An 18,473-nucleotide genomic window follows, 5' to 3' on the forward strand; every position below is an offset into this window, starting at 1 on the left:
AATTTTATTGTACAGTTACAATATACATACTGACGTACATTCGTATTATACATTCTGACTATATTGATTCAGATGACTCTCAATATAAAGGGCTCATGGTGTGATATTTGCATTTCCTTCCACAGGTAAAGAATGTGTTGGACCAAGAGGGCTTCGGCCGACAGAAGCGAGGCTACAGAAGCATCGATGAAATTTATATCAAAATGACCGACCCCCTATTCAGCAAACAGTGGTATCTGGTGAGTAGTCATCATTCATCATTTCATATCAGCCTCAATTATGTTATTTGACCCACTGATCACTGATCACTGATCCCAGACATATTCACTGCTGCTCCTCCTATGGAGATGATGTCTTTTCATTAGGCAGTCAATATTGCCCATGCCATCTCATCTCCCCGTTCATGTCAGCCCCCTCCCTCAATGTTTACCCTAAACTGGCAAGTGTGACTTTCCTTTCTTCCGGGGCCATGTGCCTTCCATTATTCCACTTGTCAGATTAAATGCTCCCCAGTAGGTTCCCAGCAATGTACCATATCCGTGACATTTACTTTCCCCCTCCCTCTCTTCCTCCACACCTCATCTCTTCCTCCCCCTTCCTTCCCATTATCTTCCTCCATGTTGAGTAATTCTCTAATGACTCCTCGGCTGGGTGTCCTGCATCATGGCCTGTCTCCATATTGTTTGTGTGACTGGTTAGATCAACACTGGCCAGGCTGATGGGACCCCCGGACTCGACCTCAATGTGGCTGAGGCTTGGGGACTGGGTTACACCGGGAGAGGCATCACCATAGCTATCATGGACGATGGTAGGTACCGGTATAGGCCTTACAGTTGAAGTTGTATCACTATCTCAGTAGAGATCATCACTGGGAGTGTAGTTCTGGGCTGGAGTTAAATTCTTCACATCAGGGGTGTCAAACTAATTTTGCCCGGAGGCCACATTCTGTCTTCACCGAGGGCCGGATGGTTGAAAATTCGGTTATATTTGCTCACTTGCAAAATGTGCAATTAATAAAAGTCTTCTATGTTTTTATTTTTATTTTTATTTACTCTCACTGTTGAGCTTTCTTTTCTGGGATTGCTAGCAAGCTGAACAGAGTGAAGAGAATGTATGTAGAGCAACTATAATTTCTACACATTTTCGATTTGGTTTTAGTAATTTAAATATAGATTGACGTTATTTTTTTATTTTGTCAAACCACCCACGGGCCACATTGAAACGGCTCGTGGGCCAGGGGCTGTATGTTTGATACCCCTGCTTTACACCCTGTAGCTCTTCAAGACCAGAGTTGGTAGCCACTGGTAACCATCGGTGGCTACTACATTGTGTGTTGATTAGAAATAGCTTGTTATTGTGGTTAATTATAGTTCATTGTGACAAGGTATCTACATGTGGTTAATTAACTAATTACAGCGCCTTGCAAAAGTATTCATCCCCCTTGGCGTTTTTCCTATTTTGTGGCATTACAACCTGTAATTTAAATATATTTTTATTTGGATTTAATGTAATGGACATACACAAAATAGTTTAAATATTTGAAGTGAAATGGAAAAACTAAATTGTTTCAAAAAATTATAAAAAAAGAAAAGAAAAGTGGTGCATGCATATGGCGTGCATTAGATCTGGTGCAACCAATTACCTTCAGAAGTCACATAATTAGTTAAATAAAATCCACCTGTGTGCAATCTAAGTGTCACATGATCTGTCACATGATCTCAGTAAATATACACCTGTTCTGAAAGGCCCCAGAGTCTGCAACACCACTAAGCAAGGGGCACCACCAAACAAGCTGTCATGGCTGTCAAAATGAGCGGACCAAAGTGCAGCGTGGTTGTAGTTCCACATTTTATTAATGTCACGTCCTGGCCAGTATAAGGGTTAATTGGTATTGTAGTTTGGTCAGGACGTGGCAGAGGGTATTTGTTTTATGTGGTTAGGGGTGGTGTTTTTCTAAAAAGGGCATTTGATTTAAGTATTCCGGGGTTTTTGGGCACTGTTTGATTTTCATGTATTCTATGTTGAGTCTAGTGTGTCTGTTTCTATGTTTGGGTTCATTGGGGTTGGGACTCTCAATTGAAGGCAGGTGTTGTCTATTTGCCTTTGATTGAGAGTCCCATATATGAGGGTGTGTTTGTGTTTGTCTTTTGTGGGAGATTGTTTTTGCACTGCGTTAGGATAGCCTGCAAAACTGTTGCACTGTCATTGTTTATTGTTTTTTTGTATAGTGTTCACGTGAGCGATTAATTAAATTCAAAGATGAACACGACATCCGCTGCGTATTGGTCTACATTTTCAGACGACGATTTCGCTATATCGTCAGAAGACGAAGACAGCCGTGACAGAATCTCCCACCAAACCAAGACCAAGCAGCGGAGAGAGGAGCAGCACGCTCAGGATACGGACTATGGGGAGCGATGGACATGGGAGCAGGTTATGGCCGGAGAAGGCCCATGGAGTAAGGATGGTATGGACCGGGAACGTTTCCGAGGGACACGACTGGCGTTGAAGCACGAGAGGCACCCCCAAGAATTTTTTTGGGGGGGCACACGGGTAGTTTGGCTAGGCCTAGGAAGAGCCGGGAAGCCAGCTACCCGTGGTTTTATGGAGGAGCGTATGAGGTGGAGAGCGCCATGTTTCGCTGAGGAGCGCACTCACCCATACGCACGCACAGGCCGGTGCGTGTTATTCCAGCCCCTCGCAGGTGCCGTGCTAGAGCGGGCATCCAGCCTGGTAGGAGGATGCCTGCGCAGCGCGTCTGGTCGCCGGTACGCCTCCGAGGACCAGGCTACCCAACTCCCGCTCTACGCACGGCTACCATCAGGCCCCTGCACAACACAGTCCGCCCTGTACAAGCACCCCGCTCGTGCAGGGCTACTAGTTCCATCCAGCCAGGACGGGTTGTGCAGGAGGTAAGATCAAGACCGCCTGTGCGCCTCCATAGCCCTGGGTTTCCAGCTCCTGTCTCTCGTGCGGACCCGGAGGTGCGTCAGCCCAGTCCGAATCATCCTGTTCCCGCTCCCCGCACTAGCCTGGAGGTGCGTGTTCCAAATCTGGTACGTCCAGTACCAGCACCACGCACCAGGCTTCAAGTGCGTCATTCCAGTCCGACGTCGCTAGAGCTGCCCGTCAGTCAAGAGTCGCCAGAACTGCCCGTCAGTCAAGAGTCGCCAGAACTGCCCGTCAGTCAAGAGTCGCCAGAACTGCCCGTCAGTCAAGAGTCGCCAGAACTGCCCGTCAGTCAAGAGTCGCCAGAACTGCCCGTCAGTCAAGAGTCGCCAGAACTGCCCGTCAGTCAAGAGTCGCCAGAACTGCCCGTCAGTCAAGAGTCGCCAGAACTGCCCGACAGTCAAGAGTCGCCAGAGCCGCCCGTCAGTGAGGAATCGCCAGAGCCGCCCGTCAGTGAAGAGTCGCCAGAGCCACCCACTAGTCAGGAGCTGCCAGAGTGGCCAGACTGCCCGGAGATGCCAGAGTGGCCAGACTGCCCGGAGATGCCAGAGTGGCCAGACTGCCCGGAACTGCCAGAGTGGCCAGACTGCCCGGAACTGCCAGAGTGGCCAGACTGCCCGGAACTGCCAGAGTGGCCAGACTGCCCGGAACTGCCAGAGTGGCCAGACTGCCCGGAACTGCCAGAGTGGCCAGACTGCCCGGAACTGCCAGAGTGGCCAGACTGCCCGGAACTGCCAGAGTGGCCAGACTGCCCCGAACTGCCAGAGCTGCCAGACTGCCCGGAACTGCCAGAGCTGCCAGACTGCCCGGAACTGCCAGAGCTGCCAGACTGCCCCGAGCTGCCAGACTGCCAGACTGCCCCGAGCTGCCAGACTGCCAGACTGCCCCGAGCTGCCAGAGCTGCCAGACTGCCCCGAGCTGCCAGACTGCCCCGAGCTGCCAGAGCTGCCAGACTGCCACGAGCTGCCAGACTGCCCCGAGCTGCCAGACTGCCCCAAGCTGCCAGACTGGCCAGACTGCCCCGAGCTGCCAGAGTGGCCCGACTGCCTGGAACGGCCAGAACCGGAGCCCCCTCCAGATATAGGTGGGTTGGGGAGGGGGGGGTGTAGCACAGTGCCGTCGTTGACGGCAGCCACCCTCCCTTCCCTCCCTTTAGTAGGGGGATTTATTTTTTGTTGTTGTTGTTTGGGGTTGTTGTTTTCTTGTTTTTCTTAAGGTGCTTCCGGGGTTAGCACCTTTAGGGGGGGAGGGTACTGTCACGTCCCGGCCAGTATAAGGGTTAATTGGTATTGTAGTTTGGTCAGGACGTGGCAGAGGGTATTTGTTTTATGTGGTTAGGGGTGGTGTTTTTCTAAAAAGGGCATTTGATTTAAGTATTCCGGGGTTTTTGGGCACTGTTTGATTTTCATGTATTCTATGTTGAGTCTAGTGTGTCTGTTTCTATGTTTGGGTCCATTGGGGTTGGGACTCTCAATTGAAGGCAGGTGTTGTCTATTTGCCTTTGATTGAGAGTCCCATATATGAGGGTGTGTTTGTGTTTGTCTTTTGTGGGAGATTGTTTTTGCAATGCATTAGGATAGCCTGCAAAACTGTTGCACTGTCATTGTTTATTGTTTTTTTGTATAGTGTTCAAGTGAGCGATTAATTAAATTCAAAGATGAACACGACATCCGCTGCGTATTGGTCTACATTTTCAGACGACGATTTCGCTATATCGTCAGAAGACGAAGACAGCCGTGACAATTAAATCCGTGAAACTTTGCAAAACATAAATAACTGAATTGACAAAAACAACAAAACGTGACGCAGAGAGAAACAAACACTACTCAAAATATAATCACCCCCAAAACCCAGGAAGAAAAACCCCTACTAAAATATGATCTCCAATCAGAGGTAACGAGGACCAGCTGCCTCCAATTGGAGATCAACCCAAAAAACAACAACATAGAAATAGAAAAATTAGAACTTAAACATAGAAATAGAAAACATAGAAAAACACAAAACACCCCCTGTCACGCCCTGACCTACTCTACCATAGAAAATCACATCGTACTATGGTCAGGACGTGACAGTACCCTCCCCCCAAAGGTGCAGACTACGAATGCACCTAAAACAAAAGAAACCACAAAACAAAAGGGAGGGTAGGGAGGGTGACAATTGTCTATGGCGTCTCAAATGTAGTCCACATAACCTTAACTTCCAGCAGAGGAGGCGGCTCTGGTTCAGGGCATACTCCCTGCTCCACCTGCTGATCCTTCTGCTTTCTTACCACCTGACCGTGGATCGTCGTCGAAAGAACCGGACTGTAGATCATTGCTGGAGGCTCTGGGCTGCAGGCCGCCGCTGGAGGCTCTGGGCTGCAGGCCGCCGCAGGAGGCTCTGGGCTGCAGGCCCGCCGCAGGAGGCTCTGGGCTGCAGGCCCGCCGCTGGAGGCTCTGGGCTGCAGGCCCGCCGCTGGAGGCTCTGGGCTGCAGGCCGTCGCTGGAGGCTCTGCGCGGCAGGCCATCGCTGGAGGTTTTGTCCTAGGGAGCATCGCTGGAGGCTCCAGACTGAGGAGCGTAGCTGGAGGCTCCGGACTGGGGTATCTGTCCATAGGACCACTTTACGCCGTACACTCCACAGAGCTAAGCTTTACGGAAGAGTGGCCAGAAAAAAGCCATTGCTTAAAGAAAAAAATAAGCAAACACGTTTGGTGTTCGCCAAAAGGCATGTGGAAAACTCCCCAAACATATGGAAGAAGGTACTCTCGTCAGATGAGGCTAAAATTGAGCTTTTTGGCCATTAAGGAAAACGCTATTTCTGTCACAAACCCAACACCTCTCATCACCTGAGAACACCATCCCCACAGTGAAGCATGGTGGTGGCAGCATCATGCTGTGGGGATTTTTTTCATCGGCAGGGACTGGGAAACTGGTCAGAATTGAAGGAATGATGGATGGCGCTAAATACAGGGAAATTCTTGAGGGGAAACCTGTTTCAGTCTTCCAGAGATTTTAGACTGGGATGGAGGTTCACCTTCCAGCAGAACAATGACCCTAGGCATACTGCTAAAGCAACACTCAAATGGTTTAAGGGGGAACACTTAACCTCTTGGGGCTAGGTGGGACGCTAGCGTGCCACCCGTGGTGCACTCCATCAACAGCAGGTGCATTTCAAGAGCGGCAAATTTGAATCCAAATAAATGTCAAAATTCAAATTTTTCAAAAATACAACTATTTTACACCATTTGAAAGATAAACATCTCCTTAATCTAACCACGTTTTACGATTTCAAAAAGGTTTTACGGCGAAAGCATAAATTTAGAGTATGTTAGGACAGTACATTTACAAGAGTTGTGTGTAATGTTTTGTCAAGTCAAAGACAGGGTCACCAAAACCATAAAACCAGCTAAAATGATGCACTAACCTTTTACAATCTCCATCAGATGACACTCCTAGGACATTATGTTAGACAATGCATGCATTTTTAGTTCTATCAAGTTCATATTTATATCCAAAAACAGCGTTTTACTATGGCATTGATGTTGAGGAAATCGTTTCCCTCCAATAACCGGCAGTCAAGTCAGCGTAACAAATTAAATAATTAAAATTAGAAAACATTGGTAAAATATTATATTGTCATTTAAAGAATTATAGATTTACATCTCTTGAACGCAATCAACTTGCCAGATTTAAAAATAACCTTACTGGGAAATCACACTTTGCAATAATCTGAGCACTGCGCCCAGAAAAATACGCGTTGCGATACAGACTAGACGTCATGTTGGGGAGATCTAAAATCGAAAATACTATGTAAATAATCCATTACCTTTGATTCTCTTCATCAGATGTCACTTCCAGGTATCACAGGTCCATAACGAATGTAGTTTTGTTCAAAAAAGCTCATCATTTATGTCCAAAAATCTCCGTCTTGTTAGCACATGATGTAAGCCAGCCGGACTTCTCGTCATGAACGAGGGGAAAAAAATATATTTCCGTTCGTTCAAACATGTCAAACGTTGTATAGCATAAATCATTAGGGCCTTTTTTAACCAGAACATGAATAATATTCAAGGTGGACGAATGCATACTCTTTTATAACGTATTGGAACGAGGGTACCCAACATGAACTCGCGCGCCAGGTGTCTAATGGGACATCACCGTTCCATGGCTCTTGTTCGGTCAGATCTCCCTCCAGAAGACTCAAAACACTTTGTAAAGGCTGGTGACATCTAGTGGAAGCAATAGGAAGTGCCAAAATATTCCTAAACCCCTGTGTTTTTCAATGGGATAGGTTTAAAGTCAATACAACACATCAGGTATCCACTTCCTGTCAGAAAATGTCTCAGGGTTTTGCCTGCCAAATGAGTTCTGTTATACTCACAGACACCATTCAAACAGTTTTGGAAACTTTAGAGTGTTTTCTATCCATATATAATAAGTATATGCATATTCTAGTTACTGGGTAGGATTAGTAACCAGATTAAATCGGGTAAATTTTTTTTATCCAGACGTGCAAATGCTGCCCCCTAGACCCAACAGGTTAAATGTCTTGGAATGGCATAGTCAAAGCCCAGACCTCAATCTGATTGAGAATCTGTGGTATGACTTAAAGATTGCTGTACCCCAGTGGAACCCATCCAACTTGATGGAGCTGGAGCAGTTTTGCCTTGAAGAATGGGTAAACATCCCAGTGGATAGATGTGCCAAGCTCATAGAGACATACCCCAAGAGATATGCAGCTGTAATTGTTGCAAATGTGGCTCTACAAAGTATTATCTTTGGGTGGTGAATAGTTATGCGCTCTCAAGTTTTCTGTTTTTTTGTCTTATTTCTTGTTTGTTTCACAATAAAAACATATTTTGCATCTTCAAAGTGATAGGCATGTTGTGTAAATCAAATGATACAACCCCCCCCAAAACTCTATTTTAATTCCAGGTTGTAAGGCAACAAAATAGGAAAAATGCCAAGGGGGTGAATGCTTTCGCAACCCACTGTAACTTTTAAGTAAATTACATGTACAGCGTACATGTACAGACCAGCTCCCAATTAGAATGTAATAAGCACAAAGTAAAATCAAAGTCACCATTTCCTTTTTCAGATTTTCTTATAAAAGTCCAAATATCCCCTCAAGACCTGTATTCTTTTGAAGAAAAGAAAAAGAAATATAGCATTACCTCATAAATTTCTGTTGAAATTATGTTACAGGGATCGATTATCTCCACCCAGATCTTGCATCAAACTACGTAAGTACTTGATTATTTCACAATCTTCTCCAATAATTCCCTGTATTGCTGTCCTGAAATAAAATCACGCCTTGAAGTGCCGGTTTTGGCTGGTCTGTTGTTGAGTGCCAGTGGCGGTGCCAGTGGCAGGTGTATTCCAAGTTTCCTTCATGGTTGGCAAGTCTCCTTGTGTCCTTTGAGGACAGGGAGACGGGAAGCCAGCCAACCAAGCTGTTTAATGTTAATGCACTCAGCACTGTGGCAGGCGGGATGGCAGGCCGATCTGTCACTAGCACAGATAATGCCAGGGTAGCTAGCGCCGCATAATGTGAGGCTCCAACTCCAGAATACTGATAATAACACCTCGAAGAACTGTCAGTGTCGCTGGCCAGAAAGAGGGAAAAGAGGAAGGAGTAAAAGTAAGGAACTACGTCTTTGAAGAGTATCTTAAATAACTCACCACGCTCGCCTCCCCCTAAAAATGTCACTTGTCTTTTCCTAGTAGCACTGACTTTGCTTATAAATACTTTGTTGAGGGAAAATATAATTGATATGATTGTGATATGTTGGTGTCTCTCCTAACTGTTTTAAGATGAATGCACTAATTGTAAGCAACAATGTATAAGAGCATCTGCTAAATGGCTAAAATGTAAATGTAAAAATGGAACTCACATTACAAAACATATTATTTAACACTGACTATTAACATTGCAGCACTAATGAACATCTCCGGACTATGTACTCAATAAGCTCAGTGTGCAGTGTTAAATGGCTAACTTCTGAAATCCTGAAATGGCTGTTTTGCTTTGACTGATAGTGAGATCTGTGAATCTTATGGTGTCAGATCTGAGCCAATGACAGAGGCTTTATAGCAGCCCAATGCTGATACAGGGAAACAGTCTTTTGTAAAACAGCACCATCCAATAATGTGTTCTCTTATAGAAACACAGTAATGAACAGCACTGAAAGGCTTTGCTGCATAAGTGTAGTTGGACACACACACACACACACACACACACACACACACACACACACACACACACACACACACACAGCCTTTCCTCCATACCATTTTCTCTTTCTTTTCATATTGGAAAGATTTAGAGCTTCAGAGATGAGAAGGTGAGAGATGAGATGGCAAGGGAGCGAGGGAGAGAGAGGCAGGGAGGGAGAGAGAGGAAGGGAGAGAGATGAATAAATGTAAACAATTTTCTTTCACTCTAAGGATATTGGAAAAGCTTCAAACTGTCATAAACTTTGTGGTTCATGCATGATTCCTGTGTGTGTGTGTGTGTGTGTGTGTGTGTGTGTGTGTGTGTGTGTGTGTGTGTGTGTGTGTGTGTGTGTGTGTGTGTGTGTGTGTGTGTGCTGTGCGTGTGTGCGTGCGTGCGTGCGTGCGTGTGTGTTTATTTCTTGCCTGTGAACGGGGATGAGTGTAAGCCCAAAAATAGCCGTGAGCGTGGCAGTCGGGTTGATGCAGGAGGAGCATGCTCTACTGGGCTGATGGATCATGATGTGTAAGGATCTAAAACTAACTTAGTGCTACACACTTCCTGTGTGTGTGTGTGGTGTATTTGTGTGATGTATATGCGTGTGTGTGTGTGTGTGTGTGTTTGTATAGATCACTGTTTCTGATCTTTTCATGCTGATCCTCTGCAGCAATAATTCCCCCAACCATCAGTAAAACTATAACACATTGAATATGCCATTCACCATTCAATTGAGATTGAAATACATTTGTGTGTGTGTGTCTGAGAGGTGTCTGAGTGTGTGTGTGTGTGTGTGTGTGTGTGTGTGTGTGTGTGTGTGTGTGTGTGTGTGTGTGTGTGTGTGTGTGTGTGTGTGTGTGTGTGTGTGTGTGTGTGTGTGTGTGTGTGATTGTGTGTGTAAGAGGCAGATAAACTAATTTAGTGCATCTTCACTCTCTTCCAGGGCCGAAGTTGTTGTTGATATAATTTCTACTTATTTCCTCGAAGCCTACAGACACTGCAAATCAGCCAGTATTGATTGGTCTTCATTATTATGCGCAAGAGCGCACGTTTATATATATGGATGTGTGTGTGTTTGTGTGTGTAGGGATGCCACATTCTGTAAAACCTTGTATGAAATTGTTACCTTGTAGTAAATTATTTATCTTAATTTCCCTATTATCTTTGTGATGAAGAGTTGTTAAAGACCCAGTGCAGTCAACAATGTGATTTTCCTGTGTTTTATATATACTTCCACACTATGAGGTTGGAATAATACTGTAAAATGTTGAAAATTATGATAATGCCCTTTTAGTTTAAGAGATGTTTGAAAAGACCGCCTGAAATTTCAGCATGTTTTGGTGGTGTCACGGCTGTCGAAAGGATCGGACCAAAGTGCAGCGTGGTTGTAGTTCCACATTTTATTGAATCCGTGAAACTTTGCAAAACATAAATAACTGAATTTACAAAACAACAAACTGTGACGCAGAGAGAAACAAACACTACTCAAAATATAATCACCCACAAAACCCAAGAAGAAAAACCCCTACTTAAATATGATCTCTAATCAGAGGTAACGAGGACCAGCTGCCTCCAATTGGAGATCAACCCCAAAAACAACAACATAGAAATAGAAAAATTAGAACTTAAACATAGAAATAGAAAACATAGAAAAACACAAAACACCCCCTGTCACGCCCTGACCTACTCTACCATAGAAAATCACATCTTACTATGGTCAGGACGTGACAGGTGGGATGGAGTTTTGGCTTGCCTGGTGAATTAGTTAATAGACCAATAAGAAAGAGAGTTCCAAATCTCTCTGGCTATAACAGCTAGTTTTCTATTTTCTCCTCCCCACTCAGACCACTCCCAGTCCTAGCAAAATTCTAGCTTAAGAAATTTCTCTTTGCTAAGAATCACATTTTGTTTCCTTTTGACCATTTCAATTGAAAACAATCACGGTAAGGTACTGAATTGTTACCCAGAAATGCGATATTAAGATTAAAAATGGCTGCATTGGAGCTTTTAAAATTCATTGCCTATTGAATGACAGTTAAATCTAAAACCAGTCAATGTACACTCGGTAAATAGGTAAGATTAGTAAATCTACCACCGTGGCATTGTCGTTATTATAATATGAAAGGTGAATGGAGGGCGTTTTCCAGGCAAGTTGTAAAGCTCGTTCCCAAGTGCACCAATATAGTATGGCTCTGATTTATCAATGAAAACATGTGTATGTTAAGAGCAGCAGTTTGATAAACACAATAATTGGTTGCGCAGGCAAATTCGAGAATCGCCACGTATTCCAGAATTAAGGAAGAAGGTTGATACAGTGTATTTGGAAAGTATTCAGACCTCTTGACTTTTTACACATTTTGTTACATTACAGCCTTATTCTAAAATTGACTAAATAGTTTCCCCCCCCACATCAGTCTACACATATTGCCCAATAATGACAAAGCAAAAAACGATTTTTAGACATTTTTGCGAATTTGATAAAAATAATAACGGAAATATCACATTTACATATGTTTTCAGACCCTTTACTCAGTACTTTGTTGTCCATTTATTTTTCTGTCGATCCTGACTAGTGTCCCTGCCGCTGAAAAACATCCACACTGCATGATGCTGCCACCACTATGCTTCACTGTAGGGATGGTGCCAGGTTTCCTCCAGACGTGTTGTTTGGCATTCAGGCCTAAGAGTTCAATCTTAGTTTCATCAGACCAGAAAATCTTGTTTCTCATGGTCTGAGAGTCCTTTAGGTGCCTTTTGGCAAACTCCAAGCGGGCTGTCATTTGCCTTTATGGAGGAGTGGCTTCCGTCTCGCCACTCTACCATAAAAGCCTGATTGGTGGGGTGCTGCAGAGATGGTTGACCTTCTGAAAGGTTCTACCATCTCCACAGAGGAACTCTGGAGCTCTGTCAGAGTGACCATTGGGTTCTGGGCACCTCCCTGACCAAGGCCCTTCTCCCCGGATTGCTCAGTTTGGCAGGGCGGCCAGCTCTAAGTAGAGTCTTGGTGGTTCCAAACTCCTTCCATTTAAGAATGGTGGAGGCCACTGTGTTCTTACGGATTTTTAATGCTGCAAACATTTTTTGGTACCCTTCCCCAGATCTGTGCCTCGACACAATCCTGTCTCGGAGCTCTACGGACAATTCCTTCAACCTCATGGCTTGATTTTTTGCTCTGGCATGCACTGTCAACTGTGAGACTTTATATAGACAGGTGTGTGCCTTTCCAAATCATATCCAATCAATTGAATTTACCACAGGTGGACTCCAATCCAAGTTGTTGAAACATCTCAAGAATGATCAATGGAAACAAGATGCACCTGAGCTAAATTTCGAGTCTCATAGCAAATGGTCTGAATACTTATGTAAATAATGTATTTCTGTTTTTTATTTTGTAATAAATTTGCAAAAATGTCCCAAAAACTTTTCGCTTTGCCATTATATGCTATTGTATGTAGATTGATGAGGAGAAACATTTATTTAATCCATTTTAGAATAAGGCTGTAACATAAGAAAATGTGGAAAAAGTCAAGGGGTCTGAATACTTTACGAATGTACTCAGTATATTCTTAAGTATATGAGACCTCAGGGAACTTTGACATTGACACTCCATATTCAGAAGCTTCTGACCGTACAGCTCCTTTGGATTATTGTACTTTTTTTTATTCATAATGAGAATATAATAAGTGGTACTCTGAGAGATGCATGAGAGCATTTCTAGTGCATAGGTCATTTGAGGATGTGGTGTCCTAATATTTCAATACGGCAACGGATTGAAGATCTAAGCAGTGCTGACATATCTCTTAGTCTCCAAAGTTGAGCTTGGAGACCGGTTCATCCCAATCTAAATTTTTGAACATTAAATCCTGTTTGAACCCTTTCATATGTTTTACAGCTTGATATTAAGTGTGAACAAAGGATCAGCCCAAACCATAGCATGTTTGCCCTAACACCAGTACCTTTAAACCAGTACCTAACACCAGCGCCTAACACCAGTACCTTCTTGCCCTATCATCAAGCCTCAGCCTCAACCCTCTCTGTATACAGAGGTATCATCACCTCCAAACAATCTTACTCATACTACAGGCACAGTGATGGAAGTCATTCTCTTCACCTTCTTACCTGCTCCACACGTCTTTAATTACTGATACAGCAGATACAGCAGAGCAGTAGACTGTAGTGTTTGGCATCTCTTTGTCATTCCTATATCCTCGCTGGTAAATGTCAGCCGGTATCTCACTAAGGTCTGAGCATGCCGCTGGCCCGGTGAATGATCTGATAGGTTCAGCTCTATACTCCTAATGACCACCGCAACACTCTCACCGCCATCTACATTGTTTCTCTGGTGACCGAGGACACAACTCTGTAAAAACTCTGAGTCACGAACGCCACCCACACAGACAACAAGCTACAAATCGAGAAATGAGGGGGAATGGTAATTAGAAAAGACAGGGTTTTGATAGGGACTGAGCGAAAGGAGAAAGGAAGATGAGAGCGAGGAGTGGAGAGTTATAAAGAGTGAGAGAAAGAGAAAAACAGACTGTCTGAGAGAGAGAAAAAGGGGAAAGACAGTGACAAGAGACTTGTTGAAGGTGGCTGTTTGAAAAATGTTGGGTTAGAAGAGTGGTAAAAGAGGATGAGGAACATGAAAGAAAGAGTGGCTTTCAGACAACAAGAGAGTTTGAGGGATACATTATTTGAAGATTGTTTCAAATTAGCAATCTCAAAGAGAAGCAGGTGCGATAGAAAAAGAGGGTGAGGTGTAAAGAGAAAAATAGTTTTCGAGTAAAGAACAGATAGAGATTCCTGTAATGGTTGGTGGATTTATAGATTTGCGTGTATGGGTGTGTGCATGCCTTTGTGAGTGTGTGTATGTGTGATACTTCTGCAGAGCAGGCATTTGCTGATTATGCAGGCTGGGTTGATGACTCTCCGACAGATGTGTGCATGTAATGCATCTGTTTTCTCCTGCTTTTCCACTGTTATTTCCACTCTTATTACTTTTGGACACTTGAATTAAATGGCGGGAGTAATTGGTGTGTCAGTGTCTCAGCCGCTGTTCCTTGCAGTGACCATGCATTACTGTGACCATTCATATTAGTGCTGTGTGTGTGTGTGTGTGTGTGTGTGTGTGTGTGTGTGTGTGTGTGTGTGTGTGTGTGTGTGTGTGCGTGTGTGTGTGTGCGCTCGTGTTGGAAATGGTCTTCATATTAATCTGGTCCACATGACATACAGTATTTCCATCAGACTGAAAGGTTTTCATTGTAGTATGTTTGGCATGAGGGAATTCTAAACAATTATTTCTTGAAGCAATGAACCTTTTAAGGTCCCACACAGTCATCCTATTTCCCAAGTAAAAATAGCCTTTGAATGACCAAAATATCACCCATAATATTTTTACGCTATTAAAATGCTCCGAAATTACGAAATGTTAGCTTTTCTCTCATCTCTAACTATCAGGAAGCTTGAAAATACAGGCAGAGTGAGCGGGGATCTTAGGGATGGAAGAACAAAAAACATATAGTGACTATCAGATGTGTTACAGAAAATATACCGCTCACAACTCAAAGCAGCCACAGTTGCATTATCTAAATGTTGGCTACCATATATGGAAAACAGAAAAGAAAATGCTGCTCACTGCTGCTCATGCTCCCAAAGGATGCCTGATGAAGACCTAAGGGTCAAAACGTTGTTATAAATAAAATCCCCTGGGAGCAGCAGTGTGCAGCATTTTCCTTTCTATTCTCCATGTGTTTGCATACAACTCCAGCACCTGCGGAAACTACCTGGATGTGTGTATGTTCTTCAGCTTTTGGCTACCATATATGGCAATGGCTATTTGCATATAGGCCTACTGCAACTCTGAGTACGGACCTGTGTAGAGTACGGACCTGAGTCGTGCCTTTCAATGCAATAGAATCCTACTCCAATGCGCTCTGCCTACAAGGAAATCTCTTGCACAGATAGTTATGCATACTAAGTCTTGCATAGTTAGTTTCGTTTTGGTATGTTACATTAACGTGCCTAATATTGCATTGATTTGAGCACAATTCCCACAGTAGAGCAAAGTTCAATCTCATGTTTCTCTGCATGGGCTGATATTTCTTCTGTGCGACAGTCCAAGGGGAGATGGGCACCTGCGCATGCGCACAGCTTAGAGGGAACATAGATGCAGAGAGACAGCTACAACAAAAACATCAGTTCAGTCGTTAGTAAAGCAGACACATCACAGCAGTCTAGGTTGGGTCTGGTCAAGACAAGACTAGATTTGAGAAGGTCATTGCACCTTTAAGGAATGGTCTGTACTTTTGCGTTAACGCTACTCGTTTCCCCCTCAATCTTCCTCCTGTTGTGTCTTGTACTCTGCCTGATTTTAATGGTTTGTGTCCTGTCCTTTCAGAATGCAGAGGCCAGCTTTGACTTCAGCAGCAATGACCCATATCCGTATCCCCGCTACACGGATGACTGGTTTAACAGGTAAAGACTAGCTGGCCAGCCCATGTCCCTCCAAGGTCATCTGCCCCAAAGCAGTCATCAGCAGTATTGTATTTCTTGTGCCTGTTCAACAGTGCATGCATAGCTGTCAGCCAGGTTGTGACATTAGACATCTCAGTGTTGCCGCTGCTGAGTTAATGCAGCACAGGACTAGTTGGCTAATTAGCTGGTTGTTTATAAATAGCAGACTGTCTGTGGCAAATCATGCTGGGAGTGCAGAGAGGGCTCACTGCAATTACCCTGTGGGAAGCCCACACCGGAACACGCACACACACAGACACAGACACAGACACAGACACACACACAGACACACACACAGACACACACACACACACACACACACACACACACACACACACACACACACACACACACACACACACACACACACACACACACACACACACACACACACACACGTAGACACATTGTCAGACAGTTATTGTCATGCAAAAGGGTGCCGGTCTCATGGTAATTAACCGTTAATTATTAATATAAACATGTTTAGCATCTCCAGGCTCCACACATACAAGCTGCATACAAGCCTCTGATGCACGCCTTTGGAACATCTACAATTAAAAAGTCTAATAAATCAATTTAATATACACCGTCACAATGAATCCATTATTTATTTTAGTCAGGTCTAAAGAAACATTATGATATGAAGAAAATGTATTTCAGAAGAACAGAATATTAGTTGGCTTATCTGTTAACCTCTCTGGGCTAGGTGGCACCATATCGTCCCACCTACGTAACAGCCAGTTGAATCCTGTGGCGCGATTTTCAAATACCTTAGAAATGCTATTACTTCAATTTCTCAAACATATGACTATTTTACAGCTATTTAAAGACAAGACTCTCGTTAACCTCTTACATCTAGACGTTCCGCTAGCGGAACACCTGCTCCAATATCCAATGATAGGCGTGGCGCGAATGACAAATTCCTCAAAAATACGACTATTTCACAGCATTTTAAAGACAAGACTCTCCTTTATCTAACCACACTGTCCGATTTCAAAAAGGCTTTACAGCGAAAGCAAAACATTAGATTATGTCAGCAGAGTACCAAGCCAGAAATAATCAGACACCCATTTTTCAAGCTAGCATATAATGTCACAAAAACCCAGAAGACAGCTAAATGCAGCACTAACCTTTGATGATCTTCATCAGATGACACACCTAGGACATTATGTTATACAATACATGCATGTTTTGTTCAATCAAGTTCATATTTATATCAAAAAACAGCTTTTTACATTAGCATGTGACGTTCAGAACTAGCAGGGGAATTTGCTAACAATTTACTAAATTACTCACGATAAACGTTCACAAAAAGCATAACAATTATTTTAAGAATTATAGATACAGAACTCCTCTATGCACTCGATATGTCCGATTATAAAATAGCTTTTTGGTGAAAGCACATTTTGCAATATTCTAAGTACATAGCCCAGCCATCACGGGCTAGCTATTTAGACACCCAGCAAGTTTAGCCTTCACCAAAAATGTTATTACCTTTGGTGTTCTTCGTCAGAATGCACTCCCAGGACTTCTACTTCAATAACAAATGTTGGTTTGGTCCCAAATAATCCATCGTTATATCCAAATAGCGGCGTTTTGTTTGTGCGTTCTAGACACTATCCGAAATGGTAAATCAGGGTTACGAGCATGGCGCAATTCGTGACAAAAAAATTCTAAATATTCCATTACCGTACTTCGAAGCATGTCAACCGCTGTTTAAAATCAATTTTTATGCAATTTATCTCGTAAAAAAGCGATAATATTCCAACCGGGAATCTGCGTTTCGGTAAATAGAGGGAAAAAAAGAAAGACGGGGGAGACCAGTGCACGCGCCTAAGCCCACTGTCCCCTGATCGGCCACTTGAAAAAGGCAATAATGTGTTTCAGCCTGGGGCTGGAATGACGACATTCAGCTTTTTCCCGGGCTCTGAGAGCCTATGGGAGCCGTGGGAAGTGTCACGTTACCGCAGAGATCCTTTGTTTTGGAAAGAGATGTCAAAGAAAGCCAATAAATGGTCAGACAGGCCACTTCCTGTAAAGGAATCTCTCAGGTTTTTGCCTGCCATATGAGTTCTGTTATACTCACAGACACCATTCAAACAGTTTTAGAAACTTTAGGGTGTTTTCTATCCATATCTAAGAAGTATATGCATATTCTAGTTACTGGGTAGGAGTAGTAACCAGATTAAATCGGGTACGTTTTTTTATCCGGCGGTGTAAATACTGCCACCTAGCCCTAAGAGGTTAAGTTATCTGGCTATGCTCCATGCCATAGGCTGTAGACTTGATCATTTAGCTGACAACATAAGTCCTGTGACATTATTTTAGATTATATGATTTTAAAGTAAGAAAAATGTAATTGAACAATAGGTGGTCAAAGACATGATACATTGACGAGTAACCAATTCCCACTATGTTTTCCAACTTTATCCCCATTCCCCAATCTACCTGTGTGTTTCTGTGTGTAGTCATGGAACAAGGTGTGCTGGTGAGGTGTCTGCAGCAGCCAACAACAACATCTGCGGAGTGGGAGTGGCCTACAACTCTAAGGTGGCAGGTATGTAGACTGCTCTAATACTGTGGTAAATAACATCTGGCTTTGAAGTAAAAGTAATATTGATCACAGTAATGTCAGAAAATGTGTAAAAGTGGCAGTGAGAATAACAGTACTAGTAGTGCTATGGTAGTGATAATAACAGTACTAATGGCAGCTATACTCAATAATAATTATATTATAGTCCATCTTACTTCTCTCATCATTACCTAAAATTGTGAAATGCATCTTATATTTATAAAGTATGCCGCACAGAATAATAATG

The 18,473-nt window shown here is 43.5% G+C and overlaps 1 protein-coding gene across 1 annotated transcript in view; it reads left to right on the forward strand.

The window, feature by feature from the left end:
* Positions 1–18,473, forward strand: part of LOC106607177 (neuroendocrine convertase 2) — a 103,377-nt gene that overhangs the window by 36,284 nt on the left and 48,620 nt on the right. The window contains exons 3-7 of the mRNA XM_014203849.2: positions 126–239; positions 700–808; positions 8,136–8,173; positions 15,539–15,615; positions 18,123–18,211. Of these exons, the coding sequence (XP_014059324.1) occupies positions 126–239; positions 700–808; positions 8,136–8,173; positions 15,539–15,615; positions 18,123–18,211 (427 nt within the window). The remainder of the gene's footprint in view (positions 1–125; positions 240–699; positions 809–8,135; positions 8,174–15,538; positions 15,616–18,122; positions 18,212–18,473) is intronic.

The sequence above is a fragment of the Salmo salar genome, chromosome ssa01 (assembly GCF_905237065.1).
Source record: "Salmo salar chromosome ssa01, Ssal_v3.1, whole genome shotgun sequence".
Classification (NCBI taxonomy): domain Eukaryota; kingdom Metazoa; phylum Chordata; class Actinopteri; order Salmoniformes; family Salmonidae; genus Salmo; species Salmo salar.